Below are 21,352 nucleotides of genomic sequence, written 5' to 3'. Positions count from 1 at the left end.
CATTTAGGTATCAACAAACTGTAGAAGGAGGACATACAAGAACTAACTTTAGTTTGTCATAAAACCATAAGTTCTCTACCAAAAACAATGAATAAGAAATTCTGAATCTACTCCTTTACCGCAAATAAAGACATATATGACTATCAGAAAGCTTAAGAGCAAAAGTTGCAATGAAACTTGCCTTTTACTGAGGGCCTTATCCCTCACACAGTGACATCAATGGAAAGACATCCACCCATGTCAGCCAGTGGCATGTCACACAGCAGCCGTCTCCTACCTGTTTGCACAGCTTACAGCTCTCAAGGCAGTACAAAAGCAACAGACAGTTGATTTTTTTTACTTTTATAGCTTGAAAGCAAACTTCAAGGCTGCAAAACCTCAAATATTTGCAGATTGATACAAGTTATAGCACTCCCTGTCTGTGTCTCCTCTTTCAACCTGAAAACAAAGTCCAACCCCCCTGCTTATACGTAAGGAAGACCTGAGTTCCTACACGGTATATGTTCAGTGTAAAAGATAATTTCTTAGAGCCATTCAAAAGCATGAAAAGACTCTCTCAGCTCTTTCTCCTTCTCAAAGTCTTTCCTTTCTGTTCAATAATGAACCAAAAATTATATACTTTTTTTTTATTTAATAATAAACAAGAATATGAAGAAGCAGAAATGAAAGTAGCAACTTTGATGTCCTTAACCAGCACTTGGTTGACACTGTAATATTGAATTCAGCCTCCAACCATTTGGGATAAAGATCTGTTCAAAAGCAAAACTAGGGCAACAGGGAATTTCAAAGCCTCCTTTTAGTAAGAGAGTCTTCCATTTTGAGTAAGACTTTACATTATGGGTGTAGCTGTAGTCAGTCCTGTGCAGTGCTAAGGGGAATTCACAGTGAAACCAATCTCCCTCTATAATTAAATCCCAAGAAAGAATATTCCCAAGGTAATTTCATAGGAGTATAAAACAAAGCTGTGCCTGATGTCTGCTTCTGGTTTTAAACTACTTCATGGGTGCACTGAGATTCAGCTTATACATTGGGCAAAATTCATTGTGGAAACACCTCCTGCAAATCCAGAGATCCAGGCAAGAGAACCTAGAGAATTACTGAACTGACCAGATGCAGATGATTGCCTGTAGCTTAAGGTATGCTGAATTTCCCCTTGGACTCCATTGATCAGCCTGGCTAGATCACCACTGATTGTAACAGAGCTTTGACAGGAACGGAATAGACATTTATTTGATTTGGTGCAAAATCACGATGTGTGCTCAAGATATCCCCACTCAGAAGTGGGAGACACAGCAGAAACTACTGTGCGTAGCAGAAACTACCACCACCCTGTCAAATACCTCTGAAGAAAGATCATGCTTGACCTGCCAAGCCACTGGGAATTCCTACTTTCAGTGCTCAAACTGTACACATATCCCATCTTCACTCTGCTCTGTCATCACTGCTTCGTCTGTGTCTCATATCATATTCCTGCAACCAGAAGTGCCAAACCCCAGACACCTTTGCAAGTCCTGTTCCCCAGCATCATACTGATACAGGAAGACATCTACCTAACAGGTCTAAGTAGGGAGTGAGAAGCAAGACTGCAAATTAACATATACATAAATCACTGCATCAAGATTAAAATCTGACTATAAAACAGGCAAGTTTTGCCTGTGTGCTGTGCCTCTGTCCTGTGTTTCCAAGACCCTAGAAAATCTTCAGCCTGTGCAAGTCCATTTTAACATCTAAAACCTCTGAAACCAGAGAAGAATGCAAAGATAAAACAAAAGCCAAGCTCCAGTATATGAATACCATTATACACATTTTAGCATACCAGGCAATATTCTTCCAATAAGAGCATCTAGCAACCAGAAGGACTCCTCTTCATTCTTTGTAATAAGAATCAGGTATCCAGCTATGAAGTTCATGCCCTGAAATAGAAAGATGGGTTTTAAGATGCATGCACTTAAGAGTTTCTAGTTTATTTCTTTTGATTTAAGGCTAAATTACTCCACTTCTACAAAGGGGGCATATTAAATAAAATCTACTAATAAAGGCCACCAGTTGCGTAAGCTGTTAAACCTGCATGACTACAGCTAACAATAATTATTAACAAAGATCAAGGAGAGGAAAATTAAAAGAAAAAGCTTTAGTAGTCTATACCTTTTTTTTTTATCCCTGTTCCAGTGTAACTGAAAACTGCTTTCACCAGCACCAAAACACAGCTGTATTAGATGTGTAGTACAAACACAATACACCTGCAGTAGACAGCACAGCTGCAGGAGAATGAAGCATGCCTGACACACCCTTTACTCAAAAAGTTGCAGCTTCAGCAGCTTTTACAAGCTGCTGCTGCATAACTCAAATGACTGTATACAAATAATTTGCTTCCATAATAGATCCAGGATTCCAGGATTCCTCAGGCTAGTCAGTGACTGGCCTCTACAGCTCCTACCTTTCAATATGCAAAAGAAGGTAAATACTGGGAGGTGGGGTCATTGGAAGAGCTACCAGAAGATTTGTGAAGATAGTCAGGTCATGACTGGCCAAAGTTCGACGGTGCAATTTTCGTAACTGCTACTGACACTCTGACTGAAGGAGTGGCTTACAGAGCACACAGGTCACAAACTGATATTCCCTGTAAACACACTGCCTTGGTCTCAGGCACTTGTTTTCTTGTATCCACCATAACACTGCTAAGTTATGGCACTATTACTGATCTACATGCACAGCAGTCCACTTCCTTAAGCATTTTTAAGTATGTCTTTTCCATCCTAAACAAACTGACACCCATAACAACGTAGCACATCAACACAACAACAGACACCAGCTGCCTCTGAGGTGCAAGCCCTCACCCCCAAGACTTTCTAAGCTAACAGAAAATTATCTTTAAACATTTACAGGCTATGAAGGCTGGTGGTGGTTACATTACCTTCTTCAGTTGCATCCCTTTCTTTGGCCTTCTCCTTGTTGTTCTCTCTCTCCCTCTGAGCTGGACTCCTCCAGCACATCTATCACCACCAGCAGCACCACCACTGTCTCTGGTTATCCTGCAGTGCTGCCAATTGTGGCTGTGAGCCAGACTACAATTACCAAAAAGAACACTTCTCAGCCTCTGGAAGCTACAACTTTCTCTCTGAATTGAGATCTCATTTCTTGCATTCAACAGACTTGACTCATCTGTCCCACCTTAGAAGGCCTTGCAACACCCCCAGAACATGGAACTATTAGGACACTGCATCTTTTCCTTTCCAAGCCTTGAGTCACTACAGCAGTTGCACAAATGGCTTGTACAGACCATGCACAGCCTTACATGGTGCTTGGCCTTCCAGTTAGGAAGGCAACTACTTGTTTCCGTGATGACAGTTAGCTTAGTCAGTGCATGTACAGTGACAAGAGACTGGCATTTAACACAGCACACACAAAATCCTACTCTGGAGCATATGGTCTCAGGACACTGAATTTTGCTGGCTACACCAGGGTACACAACACCACACCACGGTCACAGCATGACAATGCACAGCCTAATACGCTCCCAGCGAGGAGACTTAAACGTACCACAAATGCACTAGCATTATGGAAAGGTCCTCTGAAGAGCCTTCAGTCAGTAAAAGCTCTGCAAAGCACTTAGAGTGAAAAATTGACCTCCCCCCCTCCACCAGCTTTCTAATGTTACAGGGTCTCTCTTATCACGACAGTGCATTACTGTATCTATCTTGATGAAGTCTGCTGCTTCACTAGCAAAAAAAGTGATTTCCTAGAGCTTTGCTTGATTTACAATGTGCTTTGGAAAGCAGATGTTGACCTTTTGTTTATGTTCTACTTATTTAGCCAGAAAACATTCATCCTGTGAGGAGACCAGAGGCGAAAAGAAATCACATAAGGCTTTCTAAATAATCTCTCTTCTCCACTGTTCATAATGCCAAGTTAAAATACAAAGACTAGCCCATTAAATAGCTAATGTACTAAAGCTTTTTAGTAGCAATTGGACATATATTCTGGGTAGAAGCTAGCATGGTTTAGAAGTTGTGTATGTTTGTGGGTGTAACTACCTCTATATAGGAGCCTGACACTTGCAAAAGAGAGTACCCATAATTCTACCCCTTCTGTTAAAGTATTACAATTATATTTTAATACATAATATTAATAAAAAATAATTCATGTTTTACTCCTATTCTTCAAATAATTTCTGTACTAAAACTGGTTGGGATATACAAAATTTTTTTAGTGACTTTAGTCTAGGTTTAAGTCCCTCTAAGTCTTCTCCTCTCCAGATTTCAATAAATCTAATTAATATTCTTTTAACTTTGGGACAGTTGTATTTACTGTACTAACTTTCTTAATTAACAGGAGGTATAGTTTAGCACTCACATCCCTAGTGAGGAAGGGGAAGAGAGAGGACTTAAGTGAACTGAAAACACATTTTGCTCATGACAGTTCCTGCTTCTTTATGATGCTTAAAGATGGCCACATTTTCCTTGACTGTCATGAATCAACTTTTATCTTCTTTGTGTCCCATAGGAAACTTTACAGCACTTGGCAATGGTGACGGGAACTTTTTTTGAGCTGCTATCTATGCAGTATCAGGTTGAATTTCAAAGACATTTTCTTCCTACTTGCATGTCTGTACTGGGAGATGATACCAAATAAATGGTACACACACACCACACCACACCTCCCCCCCCCAACTACATGACATGGCATCAATGCTGGTCTTCTGCATTTTGAAAAGTGTACCAGTGAAAACAAAGGAAATTGAGACCTCATGATGCCTCATACATAACAAGGACTGTTCTGGGAAAGATGGCAGGAAGGACAGAGGGAAAGGCAAGGTCACTTCATCTTCCACTCCAACACACTCGATATAACCAAGTGTGATAGAACATTTATTTTGCAGCTAATAAATGGAGCCAAACATGATCAAGCCAGCTACAAAAAAGGCCACAGAGAAACTCACAAGGACATTTGAATTTGCCTGAAGCTAATTCATTTCCACACATTCCCCAGGCCATTCTAAAAACAGACATAGTTTGTGGATCTGCTTCTAAAAACACACATTCAAACGGACAAGAAATGCTGCTGCAATGCAGCATTGTTTAAAAAACAGTCATTACATACCTGACAATATCCTACTGCTTTATTATGATGCCCATATGCTACCAACACGTTGTAAAGTACATGCTGCAAACAGGGATCAGCAGTTTTGCGGAATTTTACGTTATCTGGAAATGTTCTGTTCATGTCTAGATGAAAGGGAAAGAGATCAAAATTAAGAGCAGTTCCCACCTCCACTTTCCAAATAAACTTACCGTTCTTCTGAAGTACAACTGACACTTCACTATGGTTCACTAAACTAGTTTTGGTGGATGAATTTTAAGAAACAGCTTTACCTCCATTGTGGCTAAAAGGCCATCTGCATTCAAGGACAATAATCTATTCCTCAAAAAATTAATCCTATTAGTGCACAGAAATCAGTTTCAAGCAGGATTAAAGAAATTTTCCTGCAGATTGGACTCTCCCAATGTCTGACTGCAAAGACTTTAAAGCAGAGAAAGCAAACCAGACATTTAGACTGACAGAAACAACACATACCAAATTGATCTGGCCATGTGGTATGAAATGAGCTGTGCCTCTAGGAAAGCATGTTCTCATAACAAACCAGATGAACTTTCAATTGACTTATTCAGTGAACTTCTACCAAACAGTACCAAACAGCTAAAAACCAGCCCTGTTCTTGCAGCTGGTGACTTCCACTTAAAATCACCTTTTGAAAGTTGTTTGGGTTTTTTTTAAGTTTCTCTGTGATGTGACCATGAGAAAAGTTGTTTCTTCATTGGTGCAAGATCACCAATAAGGAGAATGATTTTTGATATCCAAGCAGCAGAGCACATCCCACATGCTTCAAGCTCAATCCTAAACCAAGTAAGGACCATGCAATTACTGACATTTCAAAACAGTCATTTCTTCCAGATCAACAATGATATAGTAGGACTCATCTCTCCTTACAAAGGTCTGAAAATGAGACACGCAAGTTTGAGGTAGTCACCCAAAACTCCCTTTAGTTGTTGGAAAGAAACAGGCCTGCTTCACTCCATGAAGAGGGAACCCAAGGTCACTAGTCCAGACTTGTGCATCTGATTTTTAGAAGTTGGAGAGAATAATCCTGTTCAAAAGTAAGTAATGCTTTTCAAGACTTATTAATAAAACACAAACAGTTGTTTTGTTTACATTTAATAACAAAACCAAATTGGGTTAAAGTTAATAAATTAAATCAGTAACAGCACTACTGTACAGATATCTATGTCCTCAGACTTATCACTTCTTATCAGCCCTTTCCTCCATAAAGGAAGAAGTCTGTTACAGTTTTGACACAAAATTGAGCTGTAAGTAACCAAAGGAAGAAAGCTCCCCAAAATCACAAGTACTGTAATGGAAGTCACAAGTATTAAAAAACTACCACATTAATCACTAGCTCTTCCTTTTAAAGTGAAAAAAATATTTCACTTCACCTCTCATGTGACTGAAAAGAAAAACACAAGGAAAAAGACAGTTTTTAAAAGGACTTGAGCAACAGCCAGTTATAGGATAAATACATTTGTTATGTTTCTTCTTGGTACAAAGAGCAGCACAGTATTTGCATAATCAAAATTTGTTGTTTATTAAAGTACATGCTGGATGTTACAGAAAAGATCAATACTGACATTTCACTTACGGCTCTTCCCTTCAGCTATGCAGACAAGGGTGAGGGGGGAGTATGAGAAGTCCATCATATACAAAGCAGAGACTACTCAAAGCAAACTCATCTTTAATTTCACAACCTGAGGAAGGCCTGCAGTTGAGAGAATCCATCCCAATTTGCTTTCTGATTGTAGGAAGTCTTCCCCAATTTTATAAAGAATTTAAAGCTTTTCTTTATATTTAGTAACAGTATTTTAGTTTGAGGAGAAAGGACGGGGTAAAAAACAAGATAGAAGAGCTGGAAGTCTTTACCCTTAATAGAAGATATGGGGCACAGTTTCACAGGATTCCTCATGCCAGATTATCACCCCGAGTGCACCAAGAGCAGAGGGTCCCTCCCATTCCTCCCCATCCTCCCCTTTCTGTTTCATTTGCATGCTCTCCCCCTTTTCCTCCAGCTCTGAGGCTCCTCTGACTGCAGTGTGAGGGAGGTTAACCTGCTCCTCAAGTGCACACAAACTCATGTTTTACCGCACTATGAGATGACTGCCAGAGATGACTTGAAGCAAACTGCAGCAGCAGGTGAGAGTTGTTCATTTCACTTGAGCACTTACCCCCACTTTAATACCCCTGTCCCCAGAGGAGACATCCAAACACCTCCTTCTCTCACTCTATGCAGCCCACTCTTGACCTGATAGCCATTAACCTCCTTCATTCTTGATAGACATTAGTGTCCAAAGGAACACAGCCTCAAACTAGCCCAGTTGGGGGGAAAAAAATAATCAGAATTGTTTTCAAGCAGGGAAATGAATGTTAGAACTTTATACTGCTAGATAAACCCCCAAACTATGACCATCTTGTGATTGTGTGCAGATCTGCTGGCTATAACCAAACCAGGTATAGGAGCATGGGACCAGGAAGACGGCCACAGAGAAAAGCTAGCTACTCCTTTGTGGGTAAATTCAGAATAAATCCCAATGGCATTTATTTTTCAGATGATCTTTCAGCGCTGTGAGGTGGCAGTGTTATGCTGCTGTGAAACAAAACCATCAGCTTTCCTCTCCCATTGATTTATCTCTGTGCAACAACTGCCAAGACCACCACCAGCTTTTTTCTTCCCTTCCACAGGTCTGCAGTATTTCTACCCCTCATTCAGTAATATAAACATAGGCAGAAAGCCACATTAGCCCCAGTTTATAAATCGGACGTCTATTTTGGTACCTGAAATACCAATTGTTGATGCTGTTTCTAGAGCAAAGAGATTTAAGTGTGCAGTCAAGAAAACTAATGCTTTTGTACCAGTCTTGTGCTTTTTATATTTAAAGGTACTTCAAAAGTCAGGCACCTACAAGTCAACCTTCTTCATCTTGCTATCTCATCCCTTCTGTTCTTACCTTCAGATCCAGGTGCTTTCCACTCCCAGACACAGTGCCCAGTAAATTACACAATATCCTCTACTCCACTTACAGTCACTCCTTTGACACTGCTACATCTGTAACTTGCATCTGCTCTGAATAGCTTCCAGGCAGGTAATATTTTTTTTGCTCTACTGCAAACCTCCAGAATGATGAGGTTAGGTCATCAACTACAACTTGGAAAAATAACATGATTTGTTATAACTGGATAGTTAGGACTCATCTTCAAGCTTTTCCCTGCAACACCTGGAACTAGAAATTCTTTTGGAGGTTTGGAGTTTTTTGTTGTTTGAGTTAAGGTCAAGTTTCCTATCAACTAAAACCAGGGAAACTGAGCCTGACACCTCCCACCGCCAGCACCAAATAACAGTTTGATAGCTTGCAGCAATCAAGAAAGCAAACAGGGATTGGATTTCCTACAAAAGAACAATAATGCCACTGTATAAATCCGAGAAGCACCTGCATAAATTCCATTCCCCTTCATCTCCAAAATGGAATATTGGAATTGGATAAAGTGAGGGAGATGCTTATAAGGAAGACATCACAAATCTGTAAAAGTATGAGCAAAATAAATTATGTGAAAAAAAGAGCACCAGAGGGGTTTTTGTGATTTTTTTTCCCCATCCAGTGTTATTAACTACAAACATATGGCATATTACTTAGGAACTCCCCAAACCACAGATAACTAGAGACTAGGAAAACATTCTGAGGAAGTATCACTATACACTTTACTCCTCCAGTTCTTCCTTTAGTTGTTCTAGTAGACAGAAGACCAGATGAGGTAGTGGTTTGGATACGACCTGATATGGCTTCTCTTACAGAGAGCCAGAAAAGCTGACACTGCTGTTTCCCTTGCTCTTGCAAGGTTAAAGGCCCTAAACTCATGTAAAAATTCCCAACCTTCATTAATGTATAACACCATTTAGAGAAGCTTAGTAGTGTGTTAATGGTAAAATATTCACTGTCTCCAGTGAAGTGGCAATGGCTATTGTTTGACTTATTTTTTGAACCCATAAACTTAACTAAGATCTTGCAACTACTATCCAGTCCACACAGTCAGATCTTTATGCCAGCAGTCATGCAGCGTGGCATGGGATCAGGGGACTGACTGATAAGCATCAGACCCTGAGTTTCACAGCACCTACAGCTCCTCCTCATGAAATAAAAGTGGAAACGTGGATATTAGCTGCACGTGCATGCAAAAGGACTTGCAGACAGACGTACTTATTATGAAATTCAATGGCCCAGCCTAAGCGGGGCTTACGGCAAGGAAGCTACATCAACTTAAATCCCAGCCTTTCTGTAACCAGTGTGTAGCCTTTGCATTAGGAGGACAGCTACATTTCATCCTGCCAACATCATTTGTCCTACTAAACTTTACTATAATAGGGCATGAACAACAAAGTGCAGTAGGAATGCATGTCCTTCTAAATCTGTACAGAAACCAAGCCATGAAAATTTCCATCAAAATTTAGACACCTGCATTCTTTAAGCTCTTAGTTTTATATTTAGAGTAAAAAGCCTGCTCTCTTCTACATTTGTCTTTAATAAGTAAGAAAACAAAACACCAAACTCATAAAGCAAAATTAGCAATAAAGCCCACCAGTTAAGAATCAGCAAGTTAAAGGGCAAATATGGTGAAAGAACTGTTCAGATTCATTTAGCTGAAAGACTTTTATTGCTATTACTAATCAGATTTTTCTTTCAAGATTAGACCATTCCTCCACACAGTCTACCTGCACTTTTTAACCTGATGATATCCCATTAAAGACACTTCCATATTGAAAACAAGTTCCAAACATACATGAAAATTGTTTTGAGCTTCTGGGCATGTAAAAGAAACAGGACACATTGGCTCTTACACATATTTTAAACTGAATTTGAAATAAAGTCTTTGGTTGGCCTTGTCCTGCTGCCCCTCCCCCTAAAAAAAAGCAAGCATGGTTGCTGTTTTCTTGTTTTAAACCGCAGCATTGTCCTGGGCTAACTTTACAGCTAGACCACAGCACTAAATACAGCTCAACTGCCTAAAAATTTTGGAAACTGCAGACATGAAAAGTGAACAGCAGCAAGATTCCATATCTTTCTTTAGTTTACCATTAAAAACAACTACAGTGATGGGAAAACGCCACAGGCAGAAACAAAATTAATGTCAGGCAACAATTCACACTGAAACAGCCTTTAGCTAAAGCCCAGTATAAAATCTGCACAGTCAACAGCAGCATGAAGTTTATTAAACATGAAGTTTCCATCCACCTTAAGTACTTCGCTCCTTCTGTGTCTTGTATATTCACATTATTTCTTCCTTTCTGAAGGGACATCTATCACTTTGGAGTCCAAGGTCCTCTTTTTATTCCCCCACCTCTTCCAATAAAACCCTCCAACCTATTTTTCTTTATCCCTTCCCTCACTTGCTACTTGTTAGTTTTCTCTTCTGCAGTTTTCCAATCAATGCAGTAACTCTTCCAAAACTTTATTTCCTTCATAATTCACACATGGTTCTTTATCTTCTTCCATTGTTTTTCCTTCCCCACAAAAATATTTTTCATGTATAAACTGGGTGAAAAGCCACCTACTGTCAATGCTATGATCCTTCATCTCATCATGTAGTACTGGAAAAGAAATTGTTTGCAACTCCATCCTGCAGCAATTGTACCCCAACTGAATACAGTTTGATCCTTCTCCAGGTCCTTTCCCACACTGGCTTTGGAAAGTCATCTTAGTAGCTCCCCTGTATTCATAGTTATAGCTCTACTGTTTCTACTTCTGACCAGGATATGAGCCTGAAGATTTCTGGCTAGTCTTCATATTTATAGGAACTCAAAGTTTATGCTCCAAAATGCCTTACTAAGGTGTGTAGTCCCAAAAGCCCGCAGTGCTGCTGCTGCTGCTGTTGCAGGGAGAGGCAGAGAAGAAACTTGGCATAAACCAAAAAGTGTTCAGATGTTTATCCAACTAGAATAAAAAAAAGTCTATAAAGCACCAACTTTAGCTACCTATCTTTTTGAAGAGGAGAAGGAGGACAACTGCACCTGCCATTCTAACAGAGCCACCTCACCATTGTGCTTGTCCAGAGCACAGCCCAACCTCATGACTCATTAATTGGGCAATACAGCCAATTATCAGTTTCTCTACAAAAGCTCTGCTGCAGCAGGTTGAAAAGTTTCAGGACAAATATCAGTTACATCAAACTGCTACTTGCTTGTCCTCCCCTACTGCCTCTTTTAAACACCCAGTGGGCCAGACTAAAGACTAGTTGCCCTAATACCCTGCCACCAATATTGGCCACTGATCAAAAGTTCACAGACAGTGCATATGAAACTGGATTAGTAAAGGAGGGTTATTTTTCCTCCTACACTTGCACTTGCCTTCTTTCAGGGATTTACATTTAGTGTTTAGTATTTCATGCACCAGGTGGCTTTCCCCATCCCTCAGTTTGTCAAATTCCTGTTTAAACCAGTTCATACTTCTGGCCTCAGCACTACCCTCCAGTAACACAAGTGCCACAATTCGGTGATACACTAAACCTTCAGCATCGCAAATTTCATTCACTGTCCTTGGTTCTTATATTACAAAAAACAAATAACCATTGCTCCCCATTCACCCTTTCTACACCATTTATAATTCATATACCTCTATCAGCAGCTTTTCCTCAGCAGTCTTTCCTCAGGCTGAAATCCAAGCCTACTTCACCTGCCTCATACGGACACTGTACCACATCTTCAACCATGCCTGCCACTCTGCCAATGTCCTATTGGGACAGAAGTAAGGAGAAACAGACCCAAAGGCAGGTCTCATTGTAGATAACTCTTCAATCACTTAGGAGATGACACAGTAATGTCTTCTATGTTTGTTCTCTGTTCCTTCCCAAATAATTTCTCATCTTCCTTAATGCTCTTGACCACACAGTGAACCTGGAAAGATCTATACTGGGAAAGAGCTTATGGCTAACCTAATTTATATGTTAATTCAGCACTTAAACCACTACTACAGAAATGTAGGTTTTCCATGACATAACTTGATCCCTCACATTTAAGGACATAGGACAGATAAACATGGATAAACAGTGTTATCAGGACAATAACCTGTTTTGATTGCTTCCACCAGCTTGTCATTCTTCTCTCCTTCAAGCAGACTGTGGTAATACCCAGGGTTTTGTTCCATGTTGGCTTGGGCCCCACTCACAATCATCCAGATCAATGCACGGTGTTCATTGGGGATGCCTTTCCTGATATATCTTTTCACTGCAATACAAGAAGTTTGGTGATTTAAAATAAATAAATAAAATTTCCATCTCTATTTTTCTTTTGGAAATGAGCAACAGAAGGTTCAGAAGTCATAGAAGAACTCTTGATTAGAGATTATTAAGCTTTCTCTCCTATGCATTTCCTTCTCAGCTACATAGTATATTTTAGATTCACTACTAAGTTCTTGCCACTCAGACTCCCCACACAGATCTTCAGACCCAGGCTTTCCTCCCTCCTCTATTTCCCCATTAGGATTTTGAATCCTTTCCTCTTCTTCCCACCTTTCCAGATGGAGATACAAATAGCAAAGTTTCTCCTTGATCTTTGTCCTTCATCATTCAGATGAGCACTGACTTTTTCTTTCCCTACACCACCAATGGCCTCTGACATGATAACCCTTTCTGTTTGCTTGGTTATGCTCTAGCATAAATGGATGTTAACTTAACCCCGGGATTTCAGCTTAGCACCTAACCACTGAAATCATGGCGGAAACTGAGAAATAGGACGTATGTGGCTACTATCTAAATGAGCCTTTGGAAGAACTGGAGATGCGAGTGAGCAGCAGGTGATTTTTCCTAGAATAACTGGGAAAGTCTTTTCATGTCTAAAGTAGCTCTTATCTCCTGTATCATATTCATCATCAGGGTGTGCTGCGAGGGTTTTTTTTAAGCAGATGATTCAGTGTAAATAACTAGGGTGGCAAGATTGCAGGATGAAGCATCAGGCTAATGACAGCCAAAGCAGCTTCCTCCTGGCAGTGGTATGAAAAATATTAACAGGGAGCCAGTGCTGCTCACTGGTACATAATCCTGAATCAGCATTACCCCTTCTGACCCAAAAAGACAGCCAAATGTTTGAGATCCTTCTGCTTTTTGCAGAGAGAAGAAACTCACAAAGGAACCAGACATTTCTTATTAAACGAATGAGACTGTGTCAATTGAAGTATCGACTTCTCCTCCCTAAGTTCTATGGGACTCACATGAGAGTGGGGATTTTTATTCTGCCCACACACAGAGACATATACAAAATATTACTTGATCTGGTTTTATCCAGTCACAAAGATCTGAAACTCTGGATCAACACTGCCTCAAGTAAAGGCCTTAAAAACAGCAGAATGAATCAAGGTTTTGCAACAACTCAGCCAGCCGCCTTCTAAATACATTCCACCTAATTTCAGCTGCCTATCCTTTGGGAGCCAAAGCTGCTTTCCCAGTGTCAATAGACCAATCTGTGCATCTCTGATGGGCATTCCACCCACCTAAAATATGGTACTTTCTCTCAAAGAAACACTCCTACCCTTAACATTTGCAATAAACACCTGGTCTTCAAGGTACAGTTTTTGTTTAGCTTTTCGATGAGGATTTATACTCATGGGTTAGTCTCCATTGCTCTAGCTGCAAAGTAACTACAGCCTTCTTGTACACAGGCTGAAAATAATTTACTTTTTTCCATGGATGTTTAATAATCCCCACTTCATCTTTTATTACAGTATTTTGAACTCTAAAGCTCAGGAAATCTATAGATGGACATAGCAAATTCAGGAATGAGCATGAGGAACCAGTCCCATTTAGGTCTGCAAGAAGAGATGTTTGGATGTGCCTGCATGTGTCTCTAGAAGCAAATCTACTGGCTAAATTACTGGATTATCATATTCTAACATATAATTCAAATGGTATTTTTTTATGGAGCAACTATAAATTCTGAAAGCATAGCCAGTATCCATATCCAACAATACACATTAAACTCAAGAGAAGCAGGGACAAGCCTTTGACACTGACACAAGGGGAAAGCAGCCCTGCAGCACAGCATACACTCATTATTCCTCAGTGTCGTCGTTCTCATGGTAATAGAGAGCCAGAGGCTTTTATTGCCCCAAGTGTCTACCTACCTCAGCTCCCCCACTCTGAGGAATCAAAAAGCCCTTTACATGGTACTTTTCTTCCTCACACCATTATTACACTTGCCAGGATCTGCAAACTGGCAGAAGCAGCAGAGTAGTTTTGAAAATAAGGACAGTTGTGATTTAATATGTCATATTCTATATATAAAATTGTATTGTTTTATACAAATATGTATCTGTTTCCTATAGGCCCTCTTCTGCATTATCTTCAGGAACTAAAAAGCCACAGTCCACACCACAGAATATCCTCCCACTGTAACATTTAAGAAGCTTTCACAGATGAAGCCGGATTGTGCATGTGGCTCCAACCACACATCCGACTCTATCTGTAAACCAAGGGCTTGATCTCAAAAGCAGCACTGCTGAATACCAGCAAGCCCTCAGTATCCACGTGAGGAATCACTCCCAGAACACCCACAGCGTACACAAGGCAGTCTAAGCTTTAGAACATGTGCAGTAAAGAAATATCTTTATGTGATACTTTTGCCTCTGTTCATTAATATGAAACAGCAATATGTAAGCAAACAAAAGCAGTCTTAATACCATTACCTCTGACACCCAGTGCCAGTTTCTGCAGGTTTAGAGACACACTTTATGAATATGTTTTTCTTGTTACAAGAAAAAACAGCTACATGAGAGGGTAGTAGACTCGAAGTGCTGATAAATACCCAAAGTAACTTCAAGATAAAAAGATGCAGAATAACATTTTCCAATACTGTGCACTACTTAGATTAACAAGGTTTAAAAATAAGTAAATCACTTTAAACCTGCCTGTCCTTCTTTAAATGTAAATATGAGAATTTTGAAGGTTTTTTACTTTTAGATGAAGTTGTATTTACCTTCCCCACTGCCCAATTAACATTGTTTCTCTCTATACCACAGACTAAGTTTATGTAGGAAAACCCAATTTAAAACCAAAAATTATCTCATCTAAAATATTAGGAAAGTGTGATTTTGAGAAGTATCCACACTTGTCAGCTACTTTTTCAGTTACCAACAATTGCTGTTAAATGCTGAGGAAACTAACTTGGACCGCAGAGGATAAATTCTACAGAAGAGCTGAAACCAGCATTTATCAAGGAATTGAAAGTTTTATTTCATGAATACATCACAGAAGAAACAAAAGCAGATCTGGGCTGTAAGTGTTCAAGTTATAGTCGAACATGAAAACTGACTTTCTAAGATGCTCCTTACTTTCTCCAACCCCTGGGCTGGAACAGAAGTGTTCATGTTATAACCACCATTTAGTACCATTACTTTCACCTGTCACTGTATTTTATGAGCCTCAAAGACTAGAAAACACCTTCTGCTACTGTCCGGTTCTGGTTAATCCACTTACAGCCAAATTCTTTTACATAGCACACTTCTGGTCAGAATTACACTACTTTGGGCAATTATATCAGGCAGTTTGTTGTAAACAAGCCAGACCAGAAAGCTGCCTTTTGGTCCCATAAAGGTAGCACCTGAATGGAGAAAAGCAAAAATTAAGAGGATCTCGGTTGCGGTGGAACAAGAGAGAGCAGGCAAGTGACAAAACACTGACTGAAAATTCAGATGTGCAAAGGAAACAAGGTGAAGATAGCAAGGGTAGAGGGGAAAACAAAACAGAATGACCAAAAGGAACTGTCAGCCAAAATTCCTGTGACTTGCCCTGCCGGAAGGCTGTAATCCAGAACAACAGGATACACTGCTCAATTATAGTTGTTAAAACATAGTCTAACTACTTATCTTTACAGTAGAACAGAATTATATATATACATACATACATACCACCCTTGATGTGAGGCATGTGAACACGTCACATTCCCAAACTGGAAAATTAACACAAGTCATCACTTCTTCCTGTTCACTGGGAGAGGAATTATGAGCTTCTCTATGTGTAAAGACAAAAGGGGTCTGGAGCTACTGAGATACCACATATATAATATCTCTCTCACATCTACTCACAGCAGGATGCATTTTGAAAAGGCCCCAAGAGAACTCCAAAGAAGGGTATGGGTATGCAGGTACAGCTATTGCATTCGGGGGGGAAGTGGCAGTTCTAGCTTACAGCTGACTTGCAGGAGAGGGAAAGTTAATCAGAACCAGCAGCTACTAAGCAAAGCTTCAAAGCAATGAAGTCAGGTTCTGGAGGAGTGAAATTCAATGCATCACCAGGCAGACTTTCTGGTCTCTGAGTGCCTGAAAGGAAATCAAAGCACACATCTAAACAACTGCTTACATAATTCTATGTGCATATGCCACAGGCTCCCATCTTAACACAGATATAAGAAGTATTTTAAAATCAGCAATTGCACAGGTTAATCTGTTGCTCTCCTCTTCGGTGGTATCAGTTTAGCATAATGCCAGAGGCTTACTGTAACAACTTTGCATTTACACTCAAGACTACATTTCCTCAACATTATTTGTACCAGTCACTCTCTTTACATACTACATATATATATATATATATATATATATATATATGAGAGAAGGCATAGTCTACAAATCCTAGTATCCTTAGCAAAATTTAGTAATGTCAAAGATGATGTACCAGCCTGCAAGGGCTTGCTACAGCCAACAGCCATTGCCTGCATCCACTTAGTGGATTTATAGCTTCCTATTTTTCACAAACAATAGCCTGTTAGAGACAAAACCATGTTAATGGTTACTGCCATTAAATGGCTACTGGGGCAGCATGATCATCAGTGCTGAAGTCTGGTGGACAAGTTGAGAATTTGGTCAAAGTTTTGGCTCTGAAATAAGACCAAAGGCATTCACACTGTTTGTATCACAGTAGCGTTCTGTGTCTGCAATGCTGGAACAGGGAAACAAGGGAAAAGAAATGTAATGAACTCATAGAAATTGCTAAAAGCTGTGTCCATCACAGCTCTTGCATTTTAAGAGGACTTGAATCAAAATCTGATAATATTTTTCCACAACTATAAGACTAAGTTTTGCAGAATCTCAAAATACTAATTCTAAAAACTGCAGTTATCGCTATATTCAAACTTGACACCCTAAGCAAAAGCTTTGGAAGAAAGAGATTAGAAGTAGCTACTTTCTAATTAGCAGCATATGATCTCGCAGCTATAGCTCAAACCTATAATCTCTGGGATTCCTCATCCTTAAAACAGACATCCATACACTAAATACACTGTTATAATACCTCACTAGTCATCATTCCATTCTTGGTGCCAAGAAAAAAAAAGCTACCCCAAACCAACAAAACCAGCAGAATTAGCAATGAAAGTCTGCACCTGAAGCACAGCTCTAAGTATTCAGCTATGTAATACTCACGGCCTGATTAACTTTTGCTTAATTTTTACTCACTTTAACATATTTATACAGAACTGTAACTCCAAAAGACTCCCAAAGAGAAAGCAAGCTGAATAGCATCATTAAGGGCAGAGAGGAAAAAACTTAAATGCTTATATGAAAAAATAACCCAGAGAAAGAATGGGAGGAAACCCCCCCCACCCTTTAGTTTCATGGGATTCCCTGCCACCTTCTGACTCTCTCCATTTATTTCTCCCCGTCCCTCTTTGAAGATAAAACATTACTAAAGGTTTTCTTGCTTTTGGAAGTGGCCATTAACAGTTCCATCAGCATTTTATCTGATGCTGCATTAGCGCCTACATTAAATTTTACTTTCTTCACTTCATAAGGCATTTAGCATCAGTTCTCAGCACACACCTTTTTAGCTGTGAGGCTACACCATTTTACAAACAGAGGATATAGAGAGCTGGAAAATCTCAGCAATCTGAAAAACCGTCAAGGAATCAGCAACCAAGAGTCCCGTGGGGTTCCAGACAGTCATACATAATCTCGTATCTCTCTAAAGAGAGCACAGAGCAGAGTACAATACAACAAACAGCTGGAAAACAGCATCTTGGAAGTGCAGTGGCCATGATCTCTGCATTACAGAAGTAGTAAGATACAGCATATGCCGAAGAAAGATTACTCCTTTGTAAGCTTTAAATCAAATCAGCAATCCCCCTAACAACAGCACACTTGCTTAAGTATTATTAGCTTATACTACTGTTTTTTATTTGAAGACAAAAATAGTGTTTAACATTCAAGGATGCAAAACCAATTTATATTGGTTCCAACATAATAGGTTTGGTTTTTTTTAACCTATAAATAGACGTACAGCTCACCTTTTAAACTCTTCTGTATACTGTTATTGCCCTTCAAGAGCTTGGACCATTTTATTGCTCTTCTAGTGAGTACCACTAGATATCTGGAAAAGAATGCTTCATAGGATGCATAATCAAAGTCTTCTGGCCTTTCAAACCCATATGGATCAACCCTGCAAAATAAAAGAGAATTCTTCTTAAAATTTTTCTACGTACCTACAGCTGGGAAAAAAAAAAAAACCAACAAAACACATAAATGCAAATATGCTTTAAATAACTTCCAGTTGCTATTTTTCAAAGCACTAAAAACTCTTTCCTCCCAACAAAAGCCTACTTTATATGAATTTAAACATGCACTGTTCAGTCACTTTTACAGATTTCACTACTTCTGGAAGTAAGGAGATTTTAGAGCAAAGGATCCATTGTGTGCAAAACCAACCCAAATTATGACCACACAGAAGTCTGGGGGGTATTTTTCTCCACAATACATATAAACAGTTGAAAAGTATGAAGGTATAGCACAGCAGCTCAAACATGGCTCGAAGTCACTTTCCACACTGTCCTGCACAGAAAAATGACAACAAAAAGTGTAAAAAGTTACAAAGACTATTTTTGAAAGTAGTAATTTCTGAAATTATCTTTAGGAAAGTATATGGCTTGGAAGAAAAAAAGAAACCAAAATGCAAATCCTTGTGTCAATATACCTTCTTCATACTTAGTACCAAAAATGCTTCTTTTACTATCTTTAACAATATGTCAGTGTTAGAGCATATTATCTGGGGCAGCGCGACACTGATGGAGTTTCAGAACTGCACGTCTGATTCTGTTTTAGCTTGATATACAGCTAGTTCACCTTGCTAAACTAGATTTATGACAACTTCCCGGGATGCTTTACACCTGCCAATTATCACCTGAGTACAGAACATTCATCAGCTTCACAGAAGTTAAACAGATAGAGAAGTCTGTCCCCTCAGAAAACATTGCTAGATGGGCATTAAGGCATAACTTCGAAAAACACACTGCCCATTTGATTTCATTCATGGAGTAGGAATTGCCCATGGAGCGGCACTGGCACAGCCTTGGGCAAACCCTGGTTCACAGGATCGTCACAGGTAGTAAAGGATGAATCAGAACAGGAAGAATTAAATATTCAGACCTCAGATTGTTATTATCCAAGCGGCTGTTAGAAAAGTCACCTTTGTATTCATGTGCTCAAGTCTGACACAAAAGCCATAGGTGTAAAAACCACTGAAATCGCCAACACAGGTTTCTCTGAAGAAATGAACCTAAAACACCCCAAAAATCCGAACACCTCTATGAACACACATCTCATACTTATGACCGCGACTGTGCGGGCAGCAAGTACAGATTAATTTCACGCTCTACTCCATTCCTGAGGTAGAAAGCGAAACCACAGAGTCAGGAAGTAGGGCTGTGAGGAAGTCACCTTCCCTAACGCGCCCCAAGGCAGCGCAGGTTACCGCCACTGTCCCGCGGTGCCCGCACCTCGGCTGGTTCCCCCCCCCCGGACCCCCTCAGCCATTTCCCGCCGGGCCAGGCCGTTACCTGCCGGCGCTGCCTCCTCACATCCCCAAGCGCTCTGGGAGGAATACACCTCGCTCCCTCCGGGTTAACCGGCTCTAAGTTCACCCTCCACCTCTAGAGCTTCCCTCTGCCCCAGCCCTTCGTCCTTCTCGGCAAGATACCAGCAGGGCAAACGGCTATTTTAAGGCACTACCAAAAAAACCCGACATCCCTGCACGGCGCTGAGAGTCATCGCTCCTGCTGCCGTCTCGCTCTCCCCTCAGTTACAGTGCCGCACATTCACAGTAAAGTTGGAAAAGGCGGCAATTTTAAACGCGACCTCCCCCGCCCGGGAGGGCGCAGGTGGGAGCGGGCAGGCGGCAGCCGCCGGTCCCGGCTGAGGGTCGGGCACGCCGGACCTCAGAGGCACCCGCCTCAGAGCCGACCCGCCACACGGGCCCGGCGCTGGCGGGCCGAAGCACCGCTGCCAGCAGCCCTTACCTGTACGCCCAGTCCCTCCCCTCCTCTCGCCTCTCCATGGGCCGTCCGCGCTCGGCCTTCCCCCGGGCGGGGAGCGCGGCACCTCGGCCGCAGAGTAGGCTCTCCTCAGGCCGAGCAGCGCCGCGACCGAGGCCCCATGCGGAGCAGCTCCCGAGTTCAACTCTCCTGCCGCCCTCCGAGGGGCGGGGGCGGCCGCCGGGTCCCGCCTCCCATGCCAGCAGGAGCCGGGCGGCCGCGGGGCGGCCTCACCCCGCTGAGGCACCGCCGAACCTGTGCTGTGCGGTGCTCTGCTCCGCTCTGCCGGGCGGGCACCTCGGCAGGGAAGGGATGTTGGTGCTATCCTGATCCCAGTGTAGATTTGTGGGTTTCACGTTCATGTCATCGCTGGAGAAAAGCTCAAATATTGAGGGAAATGTCTCGCTAACAAAGGGGGAGAGCGGCCACAGGTGCGGCCCTTTAAACCAAAGGGATTTCCCCATAACCAACGAAGAGAGGTGGTTGTATTAGTATTTACGTTCCCCCTCCCCTCCCGTCCCCCTACATTCTTCCATTTAATTTCCTGAAATAACTCATTAAAATCAATGCTATGTTACACTGAAATATTACCAGCTTTAGGTTCTGCTGACTTAGTTTCCACCAGAAGCTAACAATCATTTAAACATGATTTAAACGATAAATGACAGGTTGTAAAAAACGTGGAGTCATAATACCTAAAATTATACCCAAAAAGGCTTCCCAGTTTCCAGAACCCATCTCTAACATTAGCACACTGCTCTTTGTCTTTGGAGGTGTCAAACAAATCTCAAAACCCACACAGACTCTGCCCTACCTGACTTCCAGCAGCTTAATTCGTAACACACTGCCTAACAGAAGGGAGAGAGCGAAATTATATCCCTTCTTGTCCTTTTTGAATCAAGTCCTGACTTTGCACCCACCAAAGTGCTCAGAAAATTACAGCTACTGCTGGAGAAACATTATCTTGTTCAG

General features: G+C 41.0%; 1 protein-coding gene across 1 annotated transcript in view; it reads right to left on the bottom strand.

The window, feature by feature from the left end:
• The window catches only part of GRTP1 (growth hormone regulated TBC protein 1), a 37,196-nt gene extending 16,649 nt beyond the window's left edge, over window positions 1-20,547 (bottom strand). Inside the window, exons 1-5 of the mRNA XM_030477167.1 lie at window positions 20,366-20,547; window positions 18,362-18,513; window positions 12,161-12,319; window positions 5,101-5,225; window positions 1,817-1,913 (exon numbers count right to left, since the gene is read on the bottom strand). Of these exons, the coding sequence (XP_030333027.1) occupies window positions 1,817-1,913; window positions 5,101-5,225; window positions 12,161-12,319; window positions 18,362-18,513; window positions 20,366-20,403 (571 nt within the window). The 5' untranslated portion in view covers window positions 20,404-20,547. The remainder of the gene's footprint in view (window positions 1-1,816; window positions 1,914-5,100; window positions 5,226-12,160; window positions 12,320-18,361; window positions 18,514-20,365) is intronic.
• Window positions 20,548-21,352: the final 805 nt, after the last annotated feature.

The sequence above is a fragment of the Strigops habroptila genome, chromosome 2, assembly GCF_004027225.2.
Source record: "Strigops habroptila isolate Jane chromosome 2, bStrHab1.2.pri, whole genome shotgun sequence".
NCBI lineage: Eukaryota > Metazoa > Chordata > Aves > Psittaciformes > Psittacidae > Strigops > Strigops habroptila.
This window is presented reverse-complemented; position numbering and strand designations above follow the sequence as displayed.